The 22621-nt window shown below is 37.3% G+C and overlaps 1 protein-coding gene across 4 annotated transcripts in view; it reads left to right on the top strand.

Moving 5' to 3' along the window:
- Positions 1 to 22621, top strand: part of GK (glycerol kinase) — a 77989-nt gene that overhangs the window by 22551 nt on the left and 32817 nt on the right. For 2 of the 4 annotated variants that reach the window (XM_011970693.1, XM_011970691.1), the window contains exons 4-9: positions 1808 to 1885; positions 15165 to 15241; positions 18156 to 18293; positions 19984 to 20093; positions 20559 to 20625; positions 21657 to 21674. In XM_011970693.1, the coding sequence (XP_011826083.1) occupies positions 1808 to 1885; positions 15165 to 15241; positions 18156 to 18293; positions 19984 to 20093; positions 20559 to 20625; positions 21657 to 21674 (488 nt within the window). The remainder of the gene's footprint in view (positions 1 to 1807; positions 1886 to 15164; positions 15242 to 18155; positions 18294 to 19983; positions 20094 to 20558; positions 20626 to 21656; positions 21675 to 22621) is intronic. The other 2 variants (XM_011970692.1, XM_011970694.1) reach the window with 1 other exon arrangement.

Genomic DNA, 22621 nt, shown 5'->3' on the forward strand with positions numbered 1-22621 from the left:
CCCAGGCTGGAGGTCAGTGGCGCAATCTTGGCTCACTGCAACCTCCGCCTCCTGGGTTCAAGTGCTTCTCCTGCCTCAGCCTCCTGAGTAGATGGGATTACAGGCACACGCCACCACACCTGGCTGATTTTTTGTATTTTTAGTAGAGACAGGGTTTCGCCATGGTGGCCAGGCTGGTCTTGAGCTCCTGACCTCAGGTGATCCACCTGCCTCGGCCTCCCAAAGTGCTGGAATTACAGGTGCAAGCCACCGCGCCAGGCCATCTGGATAATTTTTAAAAATTTTTTATAGAGACTGGGTTTTGCTATTTTGCCCAGGGTGATTTTGAACTCCTGGGCTCAAGCAATCCTCCTGCCTCAGCCTCGAGTGGCTAGGACTACAGTTGTGCACTACCACATCTGGCTAATTAGTTTATTTCTTTGTAGAGATGAGGTCTTGCTACGTTTTCCAGTCTGGTGGATTTACAAAAAGAAGAAAAGCACCAAAGTTGTCCAATAGAGATTGCTCTGCCTTGAGAGATGTAGTGAATATCTTGTCACTAGAAGTGCTGTCTGGATGGTCATATGCCAGGTGATTCTAGAGAAGATTTGAGCTTAGAAAGTATTTTTTGTTATACAGCCTTTAAGGTCTGTCCTGATCTTAAATTCTGGAAGAGCTGGATCCTTTAGCCCAGTGTGTTCTAGCCAGGATGCACATTAGAATCACCTGGGGAAGTTTTAGGACCCCCCCATAGCAATGCTCACATCCCATCCCAGGTCAGTTAAATTGGAATGTTTTGACCAGGGCTTGGGCATTGGTACTTTTTAAGAGCTCCTCAGTTCATCCTGGCTAACACAGAGATACCCTGTCTCTACTAAAAATACAAAAAATTAGCCAGGTGTGGTGGCAGATGCCTGTAGTCCCAGCTACTCGGGAGGCTGAGGCAGGAGAATGGCGTGAACCTGGGAGGTGGGACTTACAGTGAGCCGAAATCGCGCCACTGCCCTCCAGCCTCCAGCCTGGGCCACAGAACGAGATTCCGTCTTTAAAAAAAAAAAAAAAAAAAAGATTGATTTTGTTGATTCTAAAGTACAATCAAGTCTGAAAACCTCCAATTTAGCTCAAGCAAGCTGAATTGAGTAAGATAGTGTGATAGTGTGGGTTAGTGTTTTTTTACATTAAATACAGTACTTGTACTTGTTTTATGTAGGTCAGTGTAATGTAAATGCCATTATATATTATATTTATGCCTGATTCAAATTCTTATGTACTGTGACATATTAAATACAGGAATAAAACTGAATTTCTAACAAATCATAAGGATGCTCAGCATAAAGGATTTTGTCCATAGCTATTTTCTTAAAATGTAGGCATGTACATGCACGCACACACACACGCACACACACACACACACACAAATGCACACACATAAGGAGGAAAATTTCTTGTAGCATTTGGTAAACAATTGAATGAGTTGATTATTGGTCTGCTCAGAATAATAAATTGGGTATTATAAATTTGCAAAGTTATTGCATTCCTTAAAGCAACCAGTGTGCCTTTTATTTGGGTATTGATCTGGGTCCATGTCATTGTGTGCTAGTAGTAAAGCTGGAAGGAGTATGTAGAAATGAAAAGAAATACTTGGCATTGAGTATTGACTTTTTCTGGAGCCACTCAAAGAAAATAAACGAATCACTACAAATATTTCAAATATTTTTTTGATTTGTTATGTTTAGTTGCGTCTCTAGTAAGATGAGAGCTATTCTCCTGAAGTAGTTTCCTACTTGTTAAAATTTCGACTTCCTTCTGTTTAACTTTCTCTTTAAAGCTATTGGTGTCAGCAACCAGAGGGAAACCACTGTAGTCTGGGACAAGATAACTGGAGAGCCTCTCTACAATGCTGTGGGTAAGCTGTCATGCATGGATGTCAAATGTAGGGCCTTTCTTCACATTGCAAATGTGGTCATGTTAAAATATCTTGCTAAAAAAGCATTTAGTTGCCAGGCGTGGTGGCTCACGCCTGTAATCCCAGCACTTTGGGAGACTGAGGTGAGTGGATCACAAGGTCAGGAGTTCAAGACCAACCTGGAAACCCCTTCTCTACTAAAAAATACAAAAATTAGCCGGGTGTGGTGACACACGCCTGTAGTCCCAGCTACTTGGGAGGCTGAGGCAGGAGAATTGCTTGAACCTGGGAGGCAGAGGTTGCAGTGAACTAAGACCTTGCCATTGCACTCCAGCCTGGGCAACAGAGTGAGACTCTATCTCAAAAAAAAAAAAAGCAAAAAAAAAAAAAAGCATGCAGTCATGGTCCCTATAACCTTGATGGGATGGGCAGAAGAGTCTGCTAAGAAATTGACTGCTGTATATTTACCATTTTTGGATCATACATATTCACATATTATATGTGAATTAACTCTCCTATGCTCTCTCCTCTTGCTGATTGTCTTACAAATGGGCAAATGTTTGCCAAATTGTTTTGACATCTAAAAGAGATCTTACCTCCTTACCCTCAAAAAATTGAAATAACGTATGTTCACAGTCATTTTTCTACAAAGTACTTGTGTGTTTGTCTTTCCATCTAGGAATCTGAATTCTTCTTGTAAGGTTATAAAAATAGAATATTCAAATTTTAGCTGCTTCTGCTACACATGTGGCTATTTGAGCAGGGATTAAAAAGTCCAAGATCTCAAATATACCACTTTTAGGTATCACAACTTATTAGGTGTAAATGATCCTAAGTATATTTTAGCATCATTATTAGCATATGACAGTTGTTGAACACTGAATGACACGACCGCTTCCTAAAAGGAAAATTTTGTTCTAAATTGCAATCACTAAAAGACGTCATTGTGTCAGATAGCAAAGCACAATTTTTTATCAATAAAATATTAGGTTGTGGGGTGGGGAATGGAATCAGAAATTATCAGAGAGGGGACAATTTTGGGAGAATAATCTTTATTAAAAGTTAAAGTAATGTTATCGTATTATAGGAAAGCATTTACTATGTTTTCTACATTTATGATAAAATAAATTCTCAAAAAATTTGAAAGAATTACAACTAAAGATCCTTTTAGTACATCTTTTTCTGTACTGTTTTTTTTTTTTCTTTCTTTTTTTATTGAGACAAGGGTCTTGCTGTCGCACAGGCTGGGGTGCAATGGCACAACCTTGGCTCACTGCAACTTCTGCCTCCTGGGTTCAAGCAATTCTCCTGCCTCAGCCTCCCAAGTAGCTGGGATCACAGGCGCCCACCACCACGCCCAGCTATTTTTTTTTTTTTGTATTTTTTAGTAGAGATGGGGTTTCACCATGGTGGCCAGGCTGGTCTTGAACTCCTGACCTCAGGTGATCCACCTGTCTCAGCCTCCCAAAGTGCTGGGATTACTGGTGTGAGCCACCACGCCCAGCCAAAAGTACATCTTTTAAATGTTTATTTTGTTCTCATTCTCATGAGTAGTTCATTTTGAATATAAGTAAGACAAATGACTAGTATTTAGGAGAGTATCCTTTGATAGATCAGTGTTAGCTAATTTCCTGAACTAGTTAAGGTTTTACTTTCTTTTGTTTTCTTAATGAAAGGAAGAGCCTACTCAGGCAAACCAGAAAGTTCCAGTTAAATTCTGAGCTTTTTTTTTTCTTTTCTTTTTTCTTTTTTTGAGACAGAGTCTTCTCTTTCACCCAGGCTGGAGTGCAGTGGCACAGTCTCGGCTCACTCTACCTCCCAGGTTCAAGTGATTTTCATGCCTCGGCCTCCCAAGTAGCTGGGATTATAGGTGTGCACCATCACGCCCGGCTAATTTTTGTATTTTCAGTAGAGACAGGGTTTCACCATGTTGGCCGGGCTGGTCTCAAACTCCTGACCTCAGGTGATCTGCCCACCTTGGCACGCCTGGCCAGTTCCAGTTAAATTCTAAACACTGAATTGTAAAAATGGAACTTTGGACTTTGAATTGTTATTTTTCAAATAATGCAACTAGGTAAGCTGAAGTTACTCTTACAGTAAAGATTCAAGTAAATGTTTTACTAGAAAATCTTTCTGTGATGTGCTTATTTACTTATTTCCTTCTCTTCTGCCTGTGTCTCTCTGCACCCCTCCCCCATTCTATGTGCTTTGCAGTATTAATTCAAATGTTCATAGAATATGAGGAACTCTTTTCTTCTATCCTGAGCTACATGCATGTTTTGAGAACATCTTACATGTTTGATGTTATCCTGGGTACTATAAAAGATACAAATTATATTGGCTGTTTTTGTAAGCACTTTATAATCTAGTTTTGGAAAGGAAAAACTAGATTAGGGAACAATCCATAAAACAAAATTAGGGAATAGTTGATAAATCATGTGTTGATAAGTTGAATAGGAATTAGAGCAAGTACATATCAGTATGGATTTTGAAATTTTAGCATACTTTTCACAGTGGAGGTTGAACTCCACTTGGGCCTTGAAGCATATGTTGGATTGCATTAGGAAAAGAGAAAATTGAGGAATAATGTGAACAAGCTATGAAGGTGAAAATGTGTACACATATTTTGCCAGAGTAAAGAAATGGATGAGTTTCACGCATAGGTTGACTCATTTTTTTATTTTTAGTAGAACTAGCAGTGATAATAATACTCAGTAAGTGCTAACTGCTATTACTTTGGGATTGTGCTAAGTATTTTACCCATATTATTTAATCTCACTGACCCTGTGAAACAGATTTTACTACCCCTATTTTATAAATTAATTGTGGAAAAGCTCAATAACTTGTCCAATGGCATGTAGTATAAGTAGAGTAAAACCACAGTTTAAACATGAACACCCTCCAACCTCAAAGCTTATGTTCTAATTTGGATAGATGGGGGTTGGTGAGGATATAGAGGGGGCTGAAAGCCATGCAGTGTAGTGTAGACTTAAAGCACGGGGCAGCTTGAGGCAAAACAGATGATAAAGGAGAGTTTAGCCATCCCATGATGGTGGAATGGGTCGTTTCAAGCGCATCAGTATGCTGAGAACAGCCAGAAAACCTGGATGAAAATGAAATAAAATTCTGAAGAACTGGAAGTCTACCAAGACAGTGAGGAGAGGAGGAAAGCCCAGAGATGTAAGCCTAGCACTTGGTGTTGCTTATCTCCTAGAGATACCAGTAGGTTCTGAAAGGAGTATCTGACAGGTCCATAAAGATAAGGAGGCAAAAGGTGGAGTCAAGGGCTGCCAAGGGTCGGGATGAGTATTGGTAAAATCCCAGACTTTGAACTGGAACTGTGAAAGGTCAAATTCTGAAAGTGAGGTAGACTGAAAACAAAGCAACCCTCACAAGAATTGAAGCACAGATTCAAATGATCTTTAACGCTAATTGGATTAAGATGATCTGAGATTGCTAGTGCTAGTGGCCTAACTTCCTTTCAGAAATAAAAGTAAATCCTTTCTGGAAGAAGACAACATCAATTAGAGCCTCAAAAAATCTCTAGAATTTTTCATATGCATTATCTAGTTTTCTATTTAAAAAAAAGCATGCATACAAAACAAAACGTGACTGAAAAGCAACAGAAACAAGTGACATTAGAAACAAACTCAAGAAATTCAGATACTAGAGTTTTTAGACTTTAAAATAGCCATAATTAATATGTTCAAGGAATTAATTGACAAGATTGAGATTGATAATCTTGGCAAATAATTGAAAGTGCATTTTAAATGGACATTCTAGAACTGTATTAAGAACTCAATTGATGGGGTTTTACCATCAGAGGAGACATAGCTGCAGATGAATTTGTGAGCTGGAAGATGAATCAGAACTGCAAGAGAGAGTAAAATATTTAGACTGAAGCACAGAGAAACAAAAGTTTAGAAAATGCACAAAAGAATGTAAGAGAAATACAGGAAAAGGTGAAGAAGTTTAATATGTTTGTAATTGGACTTCCAGAAGGAAAGGAAAGAGAAAAAACAAGGCAGAAATAACATTTGACAGATAATGGGAGAAAGTTTTTCAAAACTGATGAAAGATGCCAAGCTGTAGATTCAATAAGCACTATAATCCCTAGGCAAGATGAATATACAGAAGACCATACTTACGCTGGGATATGAAGATATAAAGTTTTGAAGTAGCCTGAGGAAAAAAGATATGTAAACTTCAAAAAGAGTGACCCTAAGACTTTCAGCTAAGTTATCAATGGAAACAAAGGAAGTCAGAATGCAATGGAATGAAACCTTTAAAGTACTCAAAGAAAGTAACTTCCACATACAGTTCTATATCCAGTGAAAAAATTATTAAGAAATGAAAGTGAAATATACTAGGAGTTGGTGAGGATATAGAGGTCACCAAAAGCTATGCAGAGTAGTGTAGACTTGATACACTAGGCAGCTAACCCATTGTCTTAGTCCATTCAGGCTACTATAACAAAATACCCTAGATTGGATAATTTATAAACAACAAAAATTGTATTGTTTATACATTGGATAGGGCATAAAGAGGAGGGAGAAAATAAAGCAGGCCTGTGAGATTTTCAGCCTGAGAGAACAGAAGGAAATTAAATAATATTTAGGGGGTACCAAACTGAGAGAAAAAATGGCCTTGTTTTGGACAAGGTGAGTATTGGACTTGTAATAGAAGCTAATTTTGGGCAATGAGAAATTAGATGGTTCCAAATGTAGACTTGGAAATTGATAACATAGATGTGATAATCTCAATTTATTATAGATGAACTCACTATAGTAATTAATGTAAAATTAATTCAATGAAAGAATAGGTGCCTTTCTGTGTTCCAGGTTTTGTGATAACCCTTGGCATATAGTGACAAACCAGGAAGACCTTGTACTTGCCTTTGTGCTACAGAAACTAAGGATGGGAGTTTGGAAGCTAGAAGGAGAAAGGGAAATAGGAAAGGAGGAGAGCCACTAAGAAATAACAAGGATAGATTCTGCCTCCAGTTATATTTCATCCAGGAAAACACTGAAGTGTCATATCTCCATGTAGGTCTTCAGTTGAAAATATCAACATAATATTAAATCTTCAGCAGTTTTATTCTAAAGCAACACAAGGTAGGATGAATGGAAACAATGAGATTTTCACATATATTTGTCTTTGAACTTCTTTTGCTTTGTTTGTATCACAGTCTGTGGGTTTTATACTTTTTTCTCTGTCTCAGTTCATGCTGCTTTAACAAAAATATCATAGGCTGGGTGGCTTATAGAGTAGAAATTTATTTCTCACATTTCTGGAAGCTAGAAGTTCAAGATCAAGGTGCTCACCCATCTGGTGTCTAGTGAGGACCTACTTCCTGGTTTGCAGATGACTGTCTTCTCATCCTCATATGGCAGAGAGTGATAAAAAGAAAGCAAGCTCTCTCCTCTTTTAATGAGGGTACTGATCTCATTAATGAGGGCTCCACCCTCATGACCTAATTTACCTCTCAAAGGTCCCGTCTCTAATACCATCATATTAGGAGTTAAGATTTTAACATGTGAATTTGGAAGAGACATGTACATTCAGTCCATAGCATTCTCTTTGTATGCTTTCTTCTTTCCTTGTCTATTTCTCTTGTAAATCTCTGTAACTCTAGGCCTGTCCTTCTCCTCATTTCTCTGTCTTACTAAATTATACAACAGATGATATATGCATATATATAGCTGTATGTAAATATATATATATTTTAAATAGAGATAGGGTCTCACTGTGTTGAGTAGGCTGGTCTTGAACTCCTGGCCTCAAGTGATCCTCCCATTTCGGCCTCCCAAAGTGCTGGGATTACAGGTGTGAGCCACCATGCCCGGCCAGATGAGCAATATTTATTACAAACAAGCATATAAGAGGAGCACCTTATGTTTCCCTTTTTAAAAACTTCTACATGGCCTCCTTTCTTTATGGCCCAGGGATACTTGATAAGCAGTAATTCACTCACCCCCACTACAGTAACAGAAAACCCAAGATAGGAGAACTTCAGGATATCATTGTTGGCCATGGCATAGGCTTGATGAAGGTTAAGACCGAGAAGGGCTATTTGATTTTGCTTGCAATAAAGGTATGTTCGTTTATTGACATCTTTTCTATCAGATACGATTATAAACAGAAAAAAATTTAAATGGGTCCATTGAGGAACAGATGGCCTAATTTACAAGTTCTATATATTTTTTAATTCTGTGATTAACAAGGTAAACATTAATGTGATATCTAAAATGGGGAAATGTCACTTTGCATCACTGCTTCCCAGCCACTGTGCCATGATGCAGGCATTTACAATAATGACCTCATTGGTGGATCAGCAAGAGCTTTGTGGCCCTGGATCTGAAGCAGGCCTTGGGCTTCTCTTGCCTCTTTTCAGTTATCTGAGTCCTCCTGGTACTTCTCTCTCTCCCTTTTAGCATTATCTTCAATATTCCCTTCCACAGGGTTTCCTCTACCCACCCATTTTTCTAAGCCTTTTCCTTCCAAACGCAGCTTTTATTAATGGTCTATATAACTGGTTGTCTTCTAACTATTATTGAAAAAGTAATTAAGCCACAGATTCAATTGATCAGAAAGCACGAAACTACCCAAGTAGTTAAAATGTGAAGTGGGAGAAGGCTTGAATCAGTGATGTTTAGTATGTTTACACATACATTTTATTGATGCTATCAGGGAAATGTTCTGTCCAAACTTTAAAGGCCTAGCTGTATTTCCCCCTAATTGGCCAAGTTTGCTCACTCACCACTGCAGTTGATTGGTATGCATGATAAGTATAGAGCAATATGACCCTCACTCTGGTAGCTTTCTGTAAAGCACAATTCTTGATTTAATATAAAAATACCATTAATAGGCCGGGCGTGGTGGCTCACGCCTATAATCCCAACACTTTGGGAGGCCAAGGTGGGTGGATCACCTGAGGTCGGGAGTTTGAGACCAGCCTGACCAACATGGAGAAACCCCGTCTCTACTAAAAATACAAAATTAGCTGGGTGTGGTGGTGCATGCCTCTAATCCCAGCTACTCAGAAGACTGAGGTAGGAGAATTGCTTGAACCCAGGATGCAGAGGTTGCAGTGAGCTGAGATTGCACCATTACACTCCAGCCTGGGCAACAAGAGTGAAACTCTATCTCAAAAAAAAAAAAAAAAAAAAAGAAAAGAAAAAAGGAAACCATTCATAGTAGGGACTAATCCAGCAAGGCAAGAGTCCCTGGCTTAACACTTAGTATATTAAAGAAAACCACCCACAAAAAATATTTCATTGTCCCTGAAACATTTTTCTATATTTAAATGGTAGTGCAAACATTTTTTTGCTAAGATGTTGGATTTAAAGTTCCCAATGGCACACATAACTCTTTATGCAGAGTGTTGCAATTTTAAAGATTGGTTATCGTTTTTACATTTGTTTTCACATACTGGTTAACAGTAGGCCAATTATTAAACCTATGTGATCATGAGTTGAGATCTGAACCTTGAGCTCAGTCCTTTTATCTTTTCTGGAACTGGCTTATGTTTCAAAGAATCAGCAGAAAAGAAAACCATAGATGACAAACCACCTAAAACTCCCAAGCACACTTAACTTTAGACAATAAAGTATGGTTTTTTTTTTTAATTGGTTCTTTGTGGGAGGTTTTTCACTTTTGTAAAATCTAGAATTTTCAGCTCTATTAAGATCCACTTATTTGCCTTTAAAAAAAATTCCATATTACAGGATTCTTTGAAAACCTTACATCTCCCTCAATCCTGGATAAAGAAATACTGCTGTATTTTGGAGTGACTGAATTATTCAAATCTGTCCAAATAAAAAGAAACTGATTTAGTTTTCAACTTTGAGTTCTCCAATCTTTAATAATCATTTTTATCCCGTTAAGACTGTGACGTCATCATGGCTATACCTACCTAGAGGTTTAATTCTAGATTCAGGCTCTGGGTTCAGATCCTAGCTTTTCCACTTCCTACCATTCTGTGCCTGTTCCCTTGAGAGTTAAACTGGGGAGACGAAAAGTGTATACCTTATAGGCTTGAGGTGTAGATCAGTGCGTTAATCCATGTAGGATACTTAAGCCAGGGTCTGACAGATTCTAAGGCTTCAGTAATTGTTAGCTAGGGCCACTGTTCTGAATTGGCTGATAGCTTTTTTCATCCAGTAATGCCAGATGAAATGATTGGTTTATACATGACAGGTGTTCCTAGGGGAAATGCAGAGCCTACCTGGGATCACCCACACTCAAGTCAGTCATTGATATTTTGGCATTTTATACCCAAGAGCTGAAATTGGCTTTAGCCCCTGCCTTTTGGCATATATGTAAATCAATTTTTCCTCCCCAACTCTCTGGTTTACTTTTGGCCCCACCTGTTTCTGAGAATGAAGGTGAGGGGCAGCCATCAATATAGTCTCTTCCACCTTGCAAATGACCACTTACCCAGCTTAATTAATAGCTTAGCTTTTGACAAATAGTAAAATGCCATAACTAAATCTGTTTTACTATCATGTCTCTTGTGGGAGAAACAACCCCGTAACACTTTGTGTAACTGTCAGCAGTCTGTGCTTAGGATGTGTTCCGTAACCTGGAGCCTCACCTTCACCTCACTTCCTATCACCCTAGCAGCTCATGACAGACCATTTCAGAGAAGATTTATTATTTGTCTTTGTTTCTAGTCAACTGGAAATCAGTTAGATGATTTTAGTGGGTTTTTTTTTTTCACTGTGTTTTGTTTTTCCTTCTATTGTTATGACTAATGAAACACTGGAAATTTATGAGGTTTTATTATTCTAAATATTTTAAAAATAATTTATTCCTCTGTACTGTTTGTTACTATGTCACTAACTCTAGTCCACGGGGATTGAGGCAACTACATTTATCTTCACTCTTCAAACTTTTTGTTTTTTCCAGAACAAACTAAATCTACCAGACAGATTGGATGTGACTATTTAATACAAATAAGTTCAGATCGTCCAAGTTGTTTTTATTAACTTACTTATTTGGTGGGCTTGACCATTTAATTCCGCTTTACTTGGTGTAGATAAGGGGAGGGATATACCTTCTAGAAGTGGGCTGTCTAGTGTTCTGACTCCCTAGCATCTATTTTCCTTCTATTTTTTTCCTAATTACTTTGGAAGTTAGCAATCCCCTGTTCCCTCTAGACACGTTGCTCCCTTCTGTGGAGGTGCCTTTTACTCCCAGCTGTCTTACCAGGAAAGTGCTTTCTTGGGGACCTGCCTTCCCAAAACAGCCCTTTCATGTCTTAGTGCAGATGGTCACAACACAGACTGTAGCATGCTCCTTGCCATTCCTTTCTAACATCCCCTAGGATTGTGCTTCCTCAGTACACCATCCATCATTTCAATTTAGTGGTTGAATGAATAGTCGATTACCACCTGAGCCACTTTTCTAATTAGGATGCATATATGTTGCCAGGTAGAGAAGAGTCATCCTAAACAAGAAGCAGGTATTTACCTGTCTTCATCCAAATGAAAATATTATTGAATCAGAGATTCATACTGGACATCCTTTGTTCCCTTTCTGCTCCCCACCTCTTCCTTTTCTTTTTCTACACTCCAGTGTGTAGAAAAATGTTCATTCTGACGAACTTGCCCAAGTGATCTATCATTTCCTACATGGTCAACAAGAGACCTTGAACCTGGCCATCTCTAGCATGAATTGCCCTTATTTCTTCTAATGCTCCAGCTGCTCCAGTTTCTCCTGGCCCTTCAGTTCCAGTTGCCGTTGTTCCCTCTGGCTCTTCAGTTCCAGCTGCTGGTACTTCCTCAGGTATTGGTGCTCTGGCTATTGCTCACTTCCCAGCCTCCCAAGTCCTATATGTTGGGGGAAATTGACTTCTGCTGCCAGATCTGGATCTGTCATTCCTTTTGATTGTTCTCAGAGATTACCTACACAAGGGGCTTAGTCCTCCAGCTTGGGAGTCTTCTCTTTGGCTTTGGTCTCTTCTGCAAATCTAATTCTGCCGTCTTAGCTTCTTTAATGAGTTTTCTAATTTTTTTGTTCTTAATTCAATTAATTTTGAGCATTTGTGAATTGCTTGGTAGTGTACCAAACACTGATAGTTTTCTCTTTGGCAGTTTTACTAATGCATTCCATGTATTCTAACTGCCTTAACGTCTGGCTATAAAAACAAAGTAATTCTTACGACAGCTTTCTATGATCATGGAACAATGGAAGGAGAAAGACTTTAGAGACCATCTAGTCCAGCCTCCTTATTTTATATTTACAGAATCCAGACCAAGAAGGGTAAAATGAATTGCCTAAGTCACATAGCTTATTGTTGGCAAAGCCAAACATTGAATTTTGGTCTCCCTGATTTCACATCCAGTGTTTTGATTCTTTGTGGTGAGGATTTAACTCTGTGTTTACCGCTATTGTCAGTCATAGCTGCAAACTTTCAAGTGAGGAATAAAGTGCCTAAGTGGTCCTTGCTAATAAACAATAGAATCACAGGGCCACTGGGACTTAATCGGGGGGTTCTTTTAGATTTTTTTTTTATTTAACAAATAATTGGAACACACCTAGTATTTTAAAGAACATGGTCTTCAAAAGATGAAAAGAGTTTCTCCCGGGAGGCGGAGGCTGCAGTGAGCCGAGATTGCGTCACTGCACTCCAGACTGGGCCACAGCACGAGACTCTGTCTCAAAAAAAAAAAAAAAAAAAAAAAAAGAGAGCGAGAGAAAGAGAAAGAAAAGAGGTTCTCATATTTTAGTTTTATACTGAATTACTTGAGATACTTTTAACAAAAGTACAGAGGCTCAGAGCTCAGGCCTTGCCTAGACCTGCAGTCAGAATCATGCAAGGTAGGGCCTGGATTTTAAGGTTTTCCAGGTAGTCATGGTATGCTTTAGAGGAAATAACCACTGCTGTGAAGTCTAGCAGTGTTTCTCAAAATGGGGCACCTATTTAAAATTCAGATTTCTGGGCCTCATTCCCAGAACTTCTATCCTAGAATTTATGGGGATGGAGCCCATCTTTAAGTTCCCTTGTGAATGTTATATCCATTAAAATATGAAAAAACACTGGTCTAGAATATTTTAAGTCATTAACCAAAAAAGCCTAGAGTAGTGGCTTTCAAATGTATTTGTTCATGCCCCTTGGTAAGAATTGCATTTTACATAATGATTCGGCAAATCCACATAACTAAAACAAAAGTTTCACAAATCAATATTTATCTTACCCAGTGCAGTGAACTCTGATATTTTCCATTCTAATTCATCCTATTTCAATTTTTAAAGTAGGCAATCAAAACTCACTAAATTCATTTTTAAACTCATAGCTCACTGTAGTTTGAAACACTGAGTATTGAGATGTGCTTGTTAATTCTACCTATCATAGATTTAAAACTTTTCTAATTCTTCTACTTTTTCTAGTTATTTCTGTAAGCCAATAACACCTGCTAGGATTGCTTACCTGTAAGGAAGGTCCACTTTTGTCACAGTGTAAAAGTAGACTGCCCTTGTTCCCTGGACATGGGAGATCTTGCCACCTCCATGATGATGTCACTAATGGCTTATATCAATCACAGTGTAAATAATATAAAATTCTATTTCAACTAAATGAAATTTAAAGCAGGGAGCATTTCTTTTGCTCATGGAAGCAGCAGTCCAAGGGTAGCTAAGTTCAGGTGCTGTTTGATTCCAGACTCAGACAGTATCACCTGCATCCCCCTCAAGCCTGCCTTTTCTGGGATGGCTCCTGATGTGGCATATTCAACTCTCCCTTCATGAGGGCAGCAGGCCCAAGCCACACACTGCCAAGGTCAACTGAGAAGAGGGACTCTTGCAGACTGAGCACAAATCTTTTTGACCACATGTTATCTCCTGATCCAGTCACTGGGATCCAGACCCATTCCTGGAGCTGGGAGTAAGATCAAATCTCAGGCACACTACATGGCTGAGGATGAGGGCGGACCGATTTCCTAAAAAGAATTCGAAATACCTCTCCCCAACAGATGCAGGAGGAGTAGATACTGGACAGCAAATGCAGACGTTATCTATTATAGGCCATCTATTTTCATGGTCTTTCTCTTTTCCCTCCTGTTTTCTTGGTTGTGATGAGTCTTTTCTTGCTGCTTTTCCCACCTACAGAAACCAGTATCTTGTCCTGAAGTCCCCAGTTTCAATCTTGTGGGAAGTAGCCACTGTCAAAATGAAGTGCAGGGCTCTCCAGGGAAATGACAGCATAAGTAATTAGAAAGAATTGATTAACATTTACTACAGGAAATAACTGCTTTTTAATGAAGAGAATGGAGTAATAGAGAAGAGTTAACCAAACTACACAGTGATTGCTACCATTCAAATATGTGGTAGTGGGCAAGCTTGCATAGTCTTCCCTGGAGTCCTTTAAATAGACTATGAGACTGAGTCTTTTCGGGAGGTATCTGAGCAGTCAGTGTCCTAAAAATATCAAATGACCACAAATAGATTAAAAGTTATCAAAGTTTAAGTACAAAACTTAAATCTGGCAAATAAAATTCAGATGATTCTATTGGCTGCCTTTCACAATTACTTTATGTACTATTTAATGTTTCCTCTTCCTCAAGCCTACTATCATGAAGCAAAATAGAAATCCTTTCCACCAGGGGGTTAGAAAGTAGATAATAGCTACTTAGTAAAGATAATGTTGATCCATTAAAATGGAGATTTTTTTTTTCTATAGTCCAGCAGAGAGAAAGAATGGTGCCTTTAAAAGTATTCTAACGATTCCGGGTCTAGCATACTTGGAAAGATTTCAATGTAAATAAGCATTTTATATATAACAGACGGAATCTTTTGTTTCCTCAATAATAGAATCAAGTTCTCTACTTTGTCTTTGTCACAAATTGCTCCCTAGTTTGTTAAGATGCACACTTTATATATGGTATGATGATCCTGGGTTTTGCATTTTGTGCTACCAACTAGCCTGCCTAGCTTTTAGATATTCTCTGGCCTCATGTGTGCTTAGAAAATCTATATTCCAAATATTTTTTGTAGTTTTGTTCTATAAAAATAATATAAAATAAGCACTCTAAGGTTTGTATTATTCTCCTAACTTGGTCTGTAATTTTGCATAAAAGCTTTAAATCCTCTCATAAATTTATTTTTATCTAACAATATGCCCATTCATTTCTAATTTTCTAATTTCTATCTCTTGAAAGCTATAGCATTTTAATTCCTTATAGAAACTAATCAATCTTTTATCCTTGATGGTGATTTCAGTAAGTTCTTATTTTTTAAATGAAGTTTTTCATGTATATTATTTTATTTTGGTCTATAGTGTGGCTTGATCTAAGAACCCAGTCTACCGTTGAGAGTCTTAGTAAAAGAATTCCAGGAAATAATAACTTTGTCAAGGTAAGAATTTCTTCAAAAGTATACTACAAGAATATTTCTTTTTTAAAAAAAAGGTTGCAGATTTCACTAGAAAGAAGCATCTTATGGTACAATAGTTATTTGATACAATTTATAGAATCTTTTTCCTGGATAATTGAGGCCAACTCAAGTCTTTACCTTCCTGTCTTTCTTGCTCTGTGGTGGATTGGAACAATAATACCACAAAATTGACAGGCTGGAGGAGATTATAATGTGTCCCAGTGGCTTAAGTCATAACTTCCCTAGGGGTGCTTTCTTTTTTTTTTTTTGAGACGGAGTTTCACTCTTGTTGCCCAGGCTGGAGTGTAATGGCACAATCTCGGCTCACCGCAACCTCCACCTCCTGGGTTCAAGCAATTCTCCTGCCTCAGCCTCCCGAGTAGCTGGGACTACAGGCACATGCCACCACGCCCAGCTAATTTTTTGTATTTTTAGTAGAGATGTGGTTTCACTGTGTTAGCCAGGATGGTCTCAATCTCCTGACCTCCTGATCTGCCCGCCTCGGCCTCCCAAAGTGCTGGGGGCGGTGTGCTTTCTATAATTGAACTATGCTTTCCAAATCTATCCCTGTTATTTTCTACTGCCCATCAAAGAATGTTCTGGCTGTTTTTGAGTTTTTAAGCATCTGGATTCAGGGAGAGAGAGAAAGTAGAAAACGCTCTAGCTCTTTATTGAACCCCTCTTCCACTTTCTTCATATGAAGAAGGCTAATAAAACTGCCTACTTTTCAGTCCTTATATAGATCCCTCTTCACATAAAGGAAGGGAGAGTGAATTTTTAAAATAGGCAAGGAATTTCTTTTAGCAAGGTCAAGGCCAAGTTCTTCTAGCATCTAAAAGGAAGTTCCCTTTTTCTGTTTTTGTTTTTTGTGTTTTTGTTGTTGTTGTTTATCCCCTTTTTATTTGTCAGTTGGATGCTTGTGTCATTTTCTTCTAAAACTACTGTTGAAATCCCATTAATTGCAGTAATCTGACCATTCCGTCCCCCCACAATAACTTCAGACTTGTCCTGAATAAATCATTTTCTATTCCGTTCCCTTCATCACCCTGCCCAACCCTCATCCTCACCTCCAGCTGCACTCTGCTTCAAGGGATGCATGTTTTTCTCTCCAATGTCATTTTAGGCAACTTTTACACTTTCTACCCCCATCATGAAAATAAGATATTATGTTTTACCTTGCCATTGACTCTGTGAGATCTTCCCAGGTCGTCTTTTGGGATGACCCTTGGTCCTTCAAATTAAATAATATTTCCATAAATTATCTCCTTCCTTTTTTTTTTTTTTTTTTGAGATAGAGTCTCACTCTGTCATCCAGGCTGGAGTGTAGTGGCACAATCTCTGCTCACTGCAACCTCCACCTCCCGGGTTCAAATGATTCTCCTGCCTTAGCCTCCACCGTAGCTGAGATTACAGGCATGCACCACCAAGTCCAGCTAATTTTTTTTCTATTTTTTAGTGGAGTCGGGGTTTCACCGTCTTGGCCAGGCTGGCCTCGAACTCCTGAGCTCAGGTGATCCACCTGCCTCAGCCTCCCAAAGTGCTGGGATTACAGATGTGAGCCACTCTGCCTGGTCTCTTTTCATTATTTTTGTACATTGATTATTATTATTATTTTTTAAGAAAGCTAGAAAACCTTGAGTTAAGATTTTTAATTTACAGGTTGCATTAGAGTATTAAATATTTTGGTTTGAGTCTTCTTACAAAACCATACTTGTATGAGATAGGAGGGAAAAAGTTATCACTCTCTGTAGTTAGGTGACAAATGAGAATAGGGATGGGGAGGGGAACATAGTTGCATTATTTTTGTGTATGTATTTTCTTAACTAGTTAACTTTAATCAGCCTTTATATATGCATTTAGTGTTTAATATACTAACCACAAATGAGCTGGGTTTGACCCGTTCTCAAGGAAGATTGGTAAGCACATGTGTGTTTCATTTTTACCCATTAACCTTTCTTCAGTTCATGTTCCCTCTGTTTAATATATTTGCTAAATTTAGGCAACTGCTGTTTTATATAGAGTAATTCTGTGTTGTTTTATTTATTTTTTATTTATTTTTTTTGAGACAGAATCTCGCTCTGTCATCCAGGCTCGAGTGCAGTGGTGTGATCTTGGCTCACTGCAATCTCTGCCTCCCAGGTTCAATCGATTCTCTTGTCTCACCTTCCCAAGTAGCTGAGATTACAGGTGTGCACTACCATGCCCAGCTAAATTTTTATATTTTTAGTAGAGACGGGGTTTCACCATGTTGGCCAGGTTGGTTTTGAACTCCTGACCTCAAGTGATCCACCCGCCTCAGCCTCCCAAAGTGTTGGAATTACAGGCATGAATCACCACACCTGGCCCTGTGTTGCTTTGATTTGGCATGTCTTTGAGTTCTACTTTAGTGTCTACTAATTGCATGTTATGTTATTTGAACATGTGTGTGTATATATATAAAATATGTTATTAAGTCTTATTGTTTTAAAAGTTTTCTGGTTATGATCATTAGTTTATGATTTGGTATACTCTCTGATTTTTAATAGTTTAAATACCATTTTTATGGAATATAAAATAAACAGCATAGTTTTGAACTAGGTTATACATACAATACTAATTTATTGCAAAAATCAACATCTGCATTGTCACTATCTAATTACAGGATGTTGTGTCATTTAATTTTTTCTTTACCTTGCTACGTGGATGCCCTTTGAACTGTAAACATGTCACCCTAATCTTTGTTCATGAACATGCTTTCCTGTGCCATGAGACAGGAAAAGTATTTTTATTCATAATACTATGGGATTGCCTTCAGGGTCTTTGAATATTTTGTGATTTGTTGAGTTCTTTGGTTTGGTGGTTTTGTTATAAACTGTTACACATTTCATTTGCTAACTGAACTTCACAACTGTTTTAGTCCAAGACAGGCCTTCCACTTAGCACTTACTTCAGTGCAGTGAAACTTCGTTGGCTCCTTGACAATGTGAGAAAAGTTCAAAAGGCCGTTGAAGAAAAACGAGCTCTTTTTGGGACTATTGATTCATGGCTTATTTGGGTATGTTTAAATAGAATGGATATATGGAGAATTTTTTCAGACATTTTTCTAGACTGCCTTGCCTATTGTTTTCTACTAGCAGGTCAGACTTTTTAATTAGCAGCATTATGAAGAAAAACCACTCAAGAAGCAGCAGGAGAACATTTCAGCTTCCATTCGAGAAGGATTTTTGCCTACTTCCTCTTTATTTTTTCTTGGTTTATTTCAGTGAAAACGAAGGATAATTACCAAAACTGTATCTCATATCTATTATCTTTAGGATGAGTAATTTAGGTACCCTTTCTCTATTGTTTGTTATATACTCCTTTCCCACTAGCCATGTCTTAGACAAAATAACTCTTTAGCAGGATAAAATACTTAGAGTACTTTTATGTTTTGCTTTCAACATTACACAACTGTCTCTTGTATAATCAAGCCACAATATGAAACTAAATCATAGTGGACATTTCTATTTAGAATCTCTTTGCCTAAGCTGAACACGCAGCAATCATCAACCTATGGCCAATCTTGTTTCTACTATACTCACATATTCTTTCTCCCCACAGATAATTTTAAAACAAATGCCAGACGTTTCATTTTATTTGTAAATATTTCAGTATGTAATGATGTTTTTCAACATTCAAGGAACGTCAAGGAAATATTGTCCCCACTCTCACTTGCCAGATCCACAGAGCAGGTCTTTCAGAACCCGTATCAGAAAGAGGCACATTCTTCACCTCTCCATGTGCTTGGCCAGGGCAGAATGTGCTTTGTGTTCATGGCCAGCCATTTTCACGTGTGTCAGTCACAGTCGAATGAGTACCTTTGACAATTGCATCGACCAGAGTAAGGCAAGATGTGGAAACCGTGAGCTGCAGGAGACTCAAGGGAGCACATTTTGGCTATAACCCACTGGATGCTGTTTATCGACCTTTGTTCCTTTCCTACCTCTTATTGCTTCCACGTAAAGGAAGGCAGCAGTGCCTCCAGTTCAGGCATGTGGGTATACCTGAGAAAGAAAGTTTAAAACTCTCCTTTTAAGATATATGCTTAGGTGAGTGTAGACAGCATAATGCGAATTGTTTAAACAACAACAGCAGAAACAACAACAACAAAACAGAGATAACAACAACACAGAATTCTCTAATAATCCTTATGAGGCAAATATTTCAATTTATTTCATCTTGCCAAATTTAATAAGACTCTGAGTTTTCTAAACATAATAGGATGAAAACAAAACTGATTTTTTATTTATCCATCAAGTAACTGGAATTGTGCTGATAAGCTGGCCACTAGCCACATTTGGCTATTGAGCACTTGAAACATGATCAAATTGAGGTTTGCTGTAAGCATGGAATATACACCAGATTTCAGAGACTTTGTACAGAAAAAAGAAGGTAAAATATCTCAATATTTTTACTGATTATATGTTGAAATGATATTTTGGATATATTGGGTTAAATAAAATACACAGTATTAAGATTAATTCTACCTGTTTCTTGTATACTTTCAACATAGCTACTAGAAAATCTAAAATTACATATGTGGCTCACATTTTATTTCTATTGGACACTGCTGTAAACTAGAAAACTAGATAAATGTAATGTTCCATTGTTTTGCTTTATATGCTCTGCTGATTATGACCCTTAACAATATGTAAATTAAATTGCAAATAAGTACAAATTTAACCTGTCTTTTTTATTCTGTCTAGAGTTTGACAGGAGGAGTCAATGGAGGTGTCCACTGTACAGATGTAACAAATGCAAGTAGGACTATGCTTTTCAACATTCATTCTTTGGAATGGGATAAACAGCTCTGCGAGTGAGTTCTGCTTTGTTCTACATATAGTTTTCCCAATACACTACCTATTTATAACCGAAATCTTACTATTTTCAGATGTCAGTGGAGCACCAAAATTTAACTGTTGATATTTCAACTACAATATGCAAATCTATGTTGTGTGTTTTTTAAAGAGAGACTATTATTGCATATATAATAAACAGGCCAAATTAATTATTCTTCATGGAAGATTAGGTTCCTTTATAAAAGTACTTTGGTTTCTGTGTGCTTTCTAATTTTTATTGATTGACTTGCATAAAGTTAGAATGTTAAATATCTAAGAATACAACTATGTTCTGTTGGCTTATGTATTTATTACTATCTAACTCCATGCTCAAAAACATCCATTTCTAATTGTTATTTACACTTTTTGCATTTAAATACATATATATGTTTCTATATGTCTATTTAAAGCAGTGTTAAATACCCAATCTTATTGTTTTTCAGATTTTTTGGAATTCCAATGGAAATTCTTCCAAATGTCCGGAGTTCTTCTGAGATCTATGGCCTAATGGTAAAAAAAAAAAAAAAACCAAAAAAAACCAAAACAACAAAAAAGTAAAAACCTAATAATTAAAGTTTTTTTTATTAGAAAACACCTTTACTATTCGAAATTTAAAGGTCAACTGTGTTATATTTTGTAACTTAAAAACTTTAAAGCCCTTCTTATCAATGGATTTGCATTTATAAACTTTAATTGGTTTTTCTTTGAGTATTATTATTTTAAAAGAATTAATGGGATACTCTAACTTTAGATGTTGGCATGAGCCAATTTATTCTTTGAATCCAAATAACTGTTTAGTACTTGTGGTGTCTGCTTTTAATTTAGCGGAGAGACTCTGCATATTTAGTAGTGTTCTTTTTCCCGTTGTATCTTTTTTTATGGCCAAACTATGTTATATATTAGATTCCTTATCTGCCTGAGCAAAATTTAGCAAAGAAACTGAAAGCAAAGAGTCTGTTTCTGATTTGGGATTCCTAATTAAACTAGTTTCTATAATGGACATTTTTACTTTTGTTTTAATTGAAATCCAGTAAAGACATAGCTTCAGCAAAAAGTGTGCATTAAGAGTCTGTGGTTAAACATCAGGAATGAAAACCTCTAGGAGGATTTGCACTGGTGTTTGAGCACAAAAATCTGGAATTTATGATAATACTCAAGAGTAAGTCCGATAAATTACAAAAAGTATTGCTTAGACATTTCGTGAAAGATAAGAGAAACTTCACTTACAAAGTTAATATAGATGAGCACTAAGTGCTCTGGATAAAGCTTGAGCAAGAATTTTTAACTGTTTCATTTACAATAAAGCTTTTTAAGGCAACATAGAATTTCTTAAGGGAGCCATAGTCATTGCTTATCTACAGTAAAAGTGCTTTGATCATTTCATAGCTGTCTGCAAACTGACTTGGGTCAAGGAAAAAGAAACGATGCTTGAGAAATAGTTTCAGAGGATGGTTAGAAAAAAACCGTTGAACTGGCCTAGTTTTCTCTTGCATTTAAAATATTATGCTTATATCCTTCTTTTTCCCCCTTGCTGACTGTAGAAAATCTCTCATAGCCTGGTGAGTAGGTTGCCCACCAATTATGTACCCATTCATTTGGAAAAGATACAGTGCACTTCCATTTATTTTTACACAAGCAGAAGTCCATTTACTAAACATATATATCTAGAACTTCCGTGACCTTCCAAATTATTATAAGCTCTAGTCACATTTTAATTTTAAAAAACCTTAATCCTGTTTGTTTTTAAAGAGTAATGTTCTAAAATAAAAGACTAAGGTAGTTTCCTGGAATGAGAGATTCTGATATTTTCATAAAGTACAACTGTGATGTACTTTGGGCTTTACCATAATAGGGCAATTAGATAGATATAGTTTGAAACGTCTATTTTAAATGGCATATTGACCACCTTTCCAGACCAGTTAGTTGGAAATGCACTGTTACTTTTTCTGCATGCTTCATCAAGGATGCTCCAGGAGGAGCATCAGAGGTCCCTCCCTATGAAGAAAAAAGAGCACTTTACATGCCTGAACACACATAGTAGATCCTGTTGATAGTTTGTTAATTTTGAAAGTATAAGCAAAGACTTCTTATAATATTTAAATATATCAGGATATATAGCCTCTAGGTTTCCTATAGATTCACTTTAAGCCTTTTATGAAATTTACCCTTTACTTAATATCCAGGTTCAGATTTTCAAAGAATATATACAGTAAATAAAAATAGCAGGTTTTGAATTAACTGGAAAACATGAAAGAAATAAAATAATACCAGCTATCTAGAGGACGTTTTCTGTTTTGTAAAGGTTTTCTACGTATATCCTATTATTTCTTCCTTATCATAGCTATGTGAGGTGGATTCTATTCTTGCCCTCACTTTAATAGATGGGATATCTAAAGCTCTCAGAGCCTGGGAGATTTACTTATACGTGGCAGACCAAGGAGTCAGGTCCAAAGCTTTAGTTTGGTGCTCATCCTAGTACATCACTCCTACTTCAGGGAATATATAT

Source organism: Mandrillus leucophaeus, unplaced genomic scaffold, assembly GCF_000951045.1.
Source record: "Mandrillus leucophaeus isolate KB7577 unplaced genomic scaffold, Mleu.le_1.0 Scaffold964, whole genome shotgun sequence".
NCBI lineage: Eukaryota > Metazoa > Chordata > Mammalia > Primates > Cercopithecidae > Mandrillus > Mandrillus leucophaeus.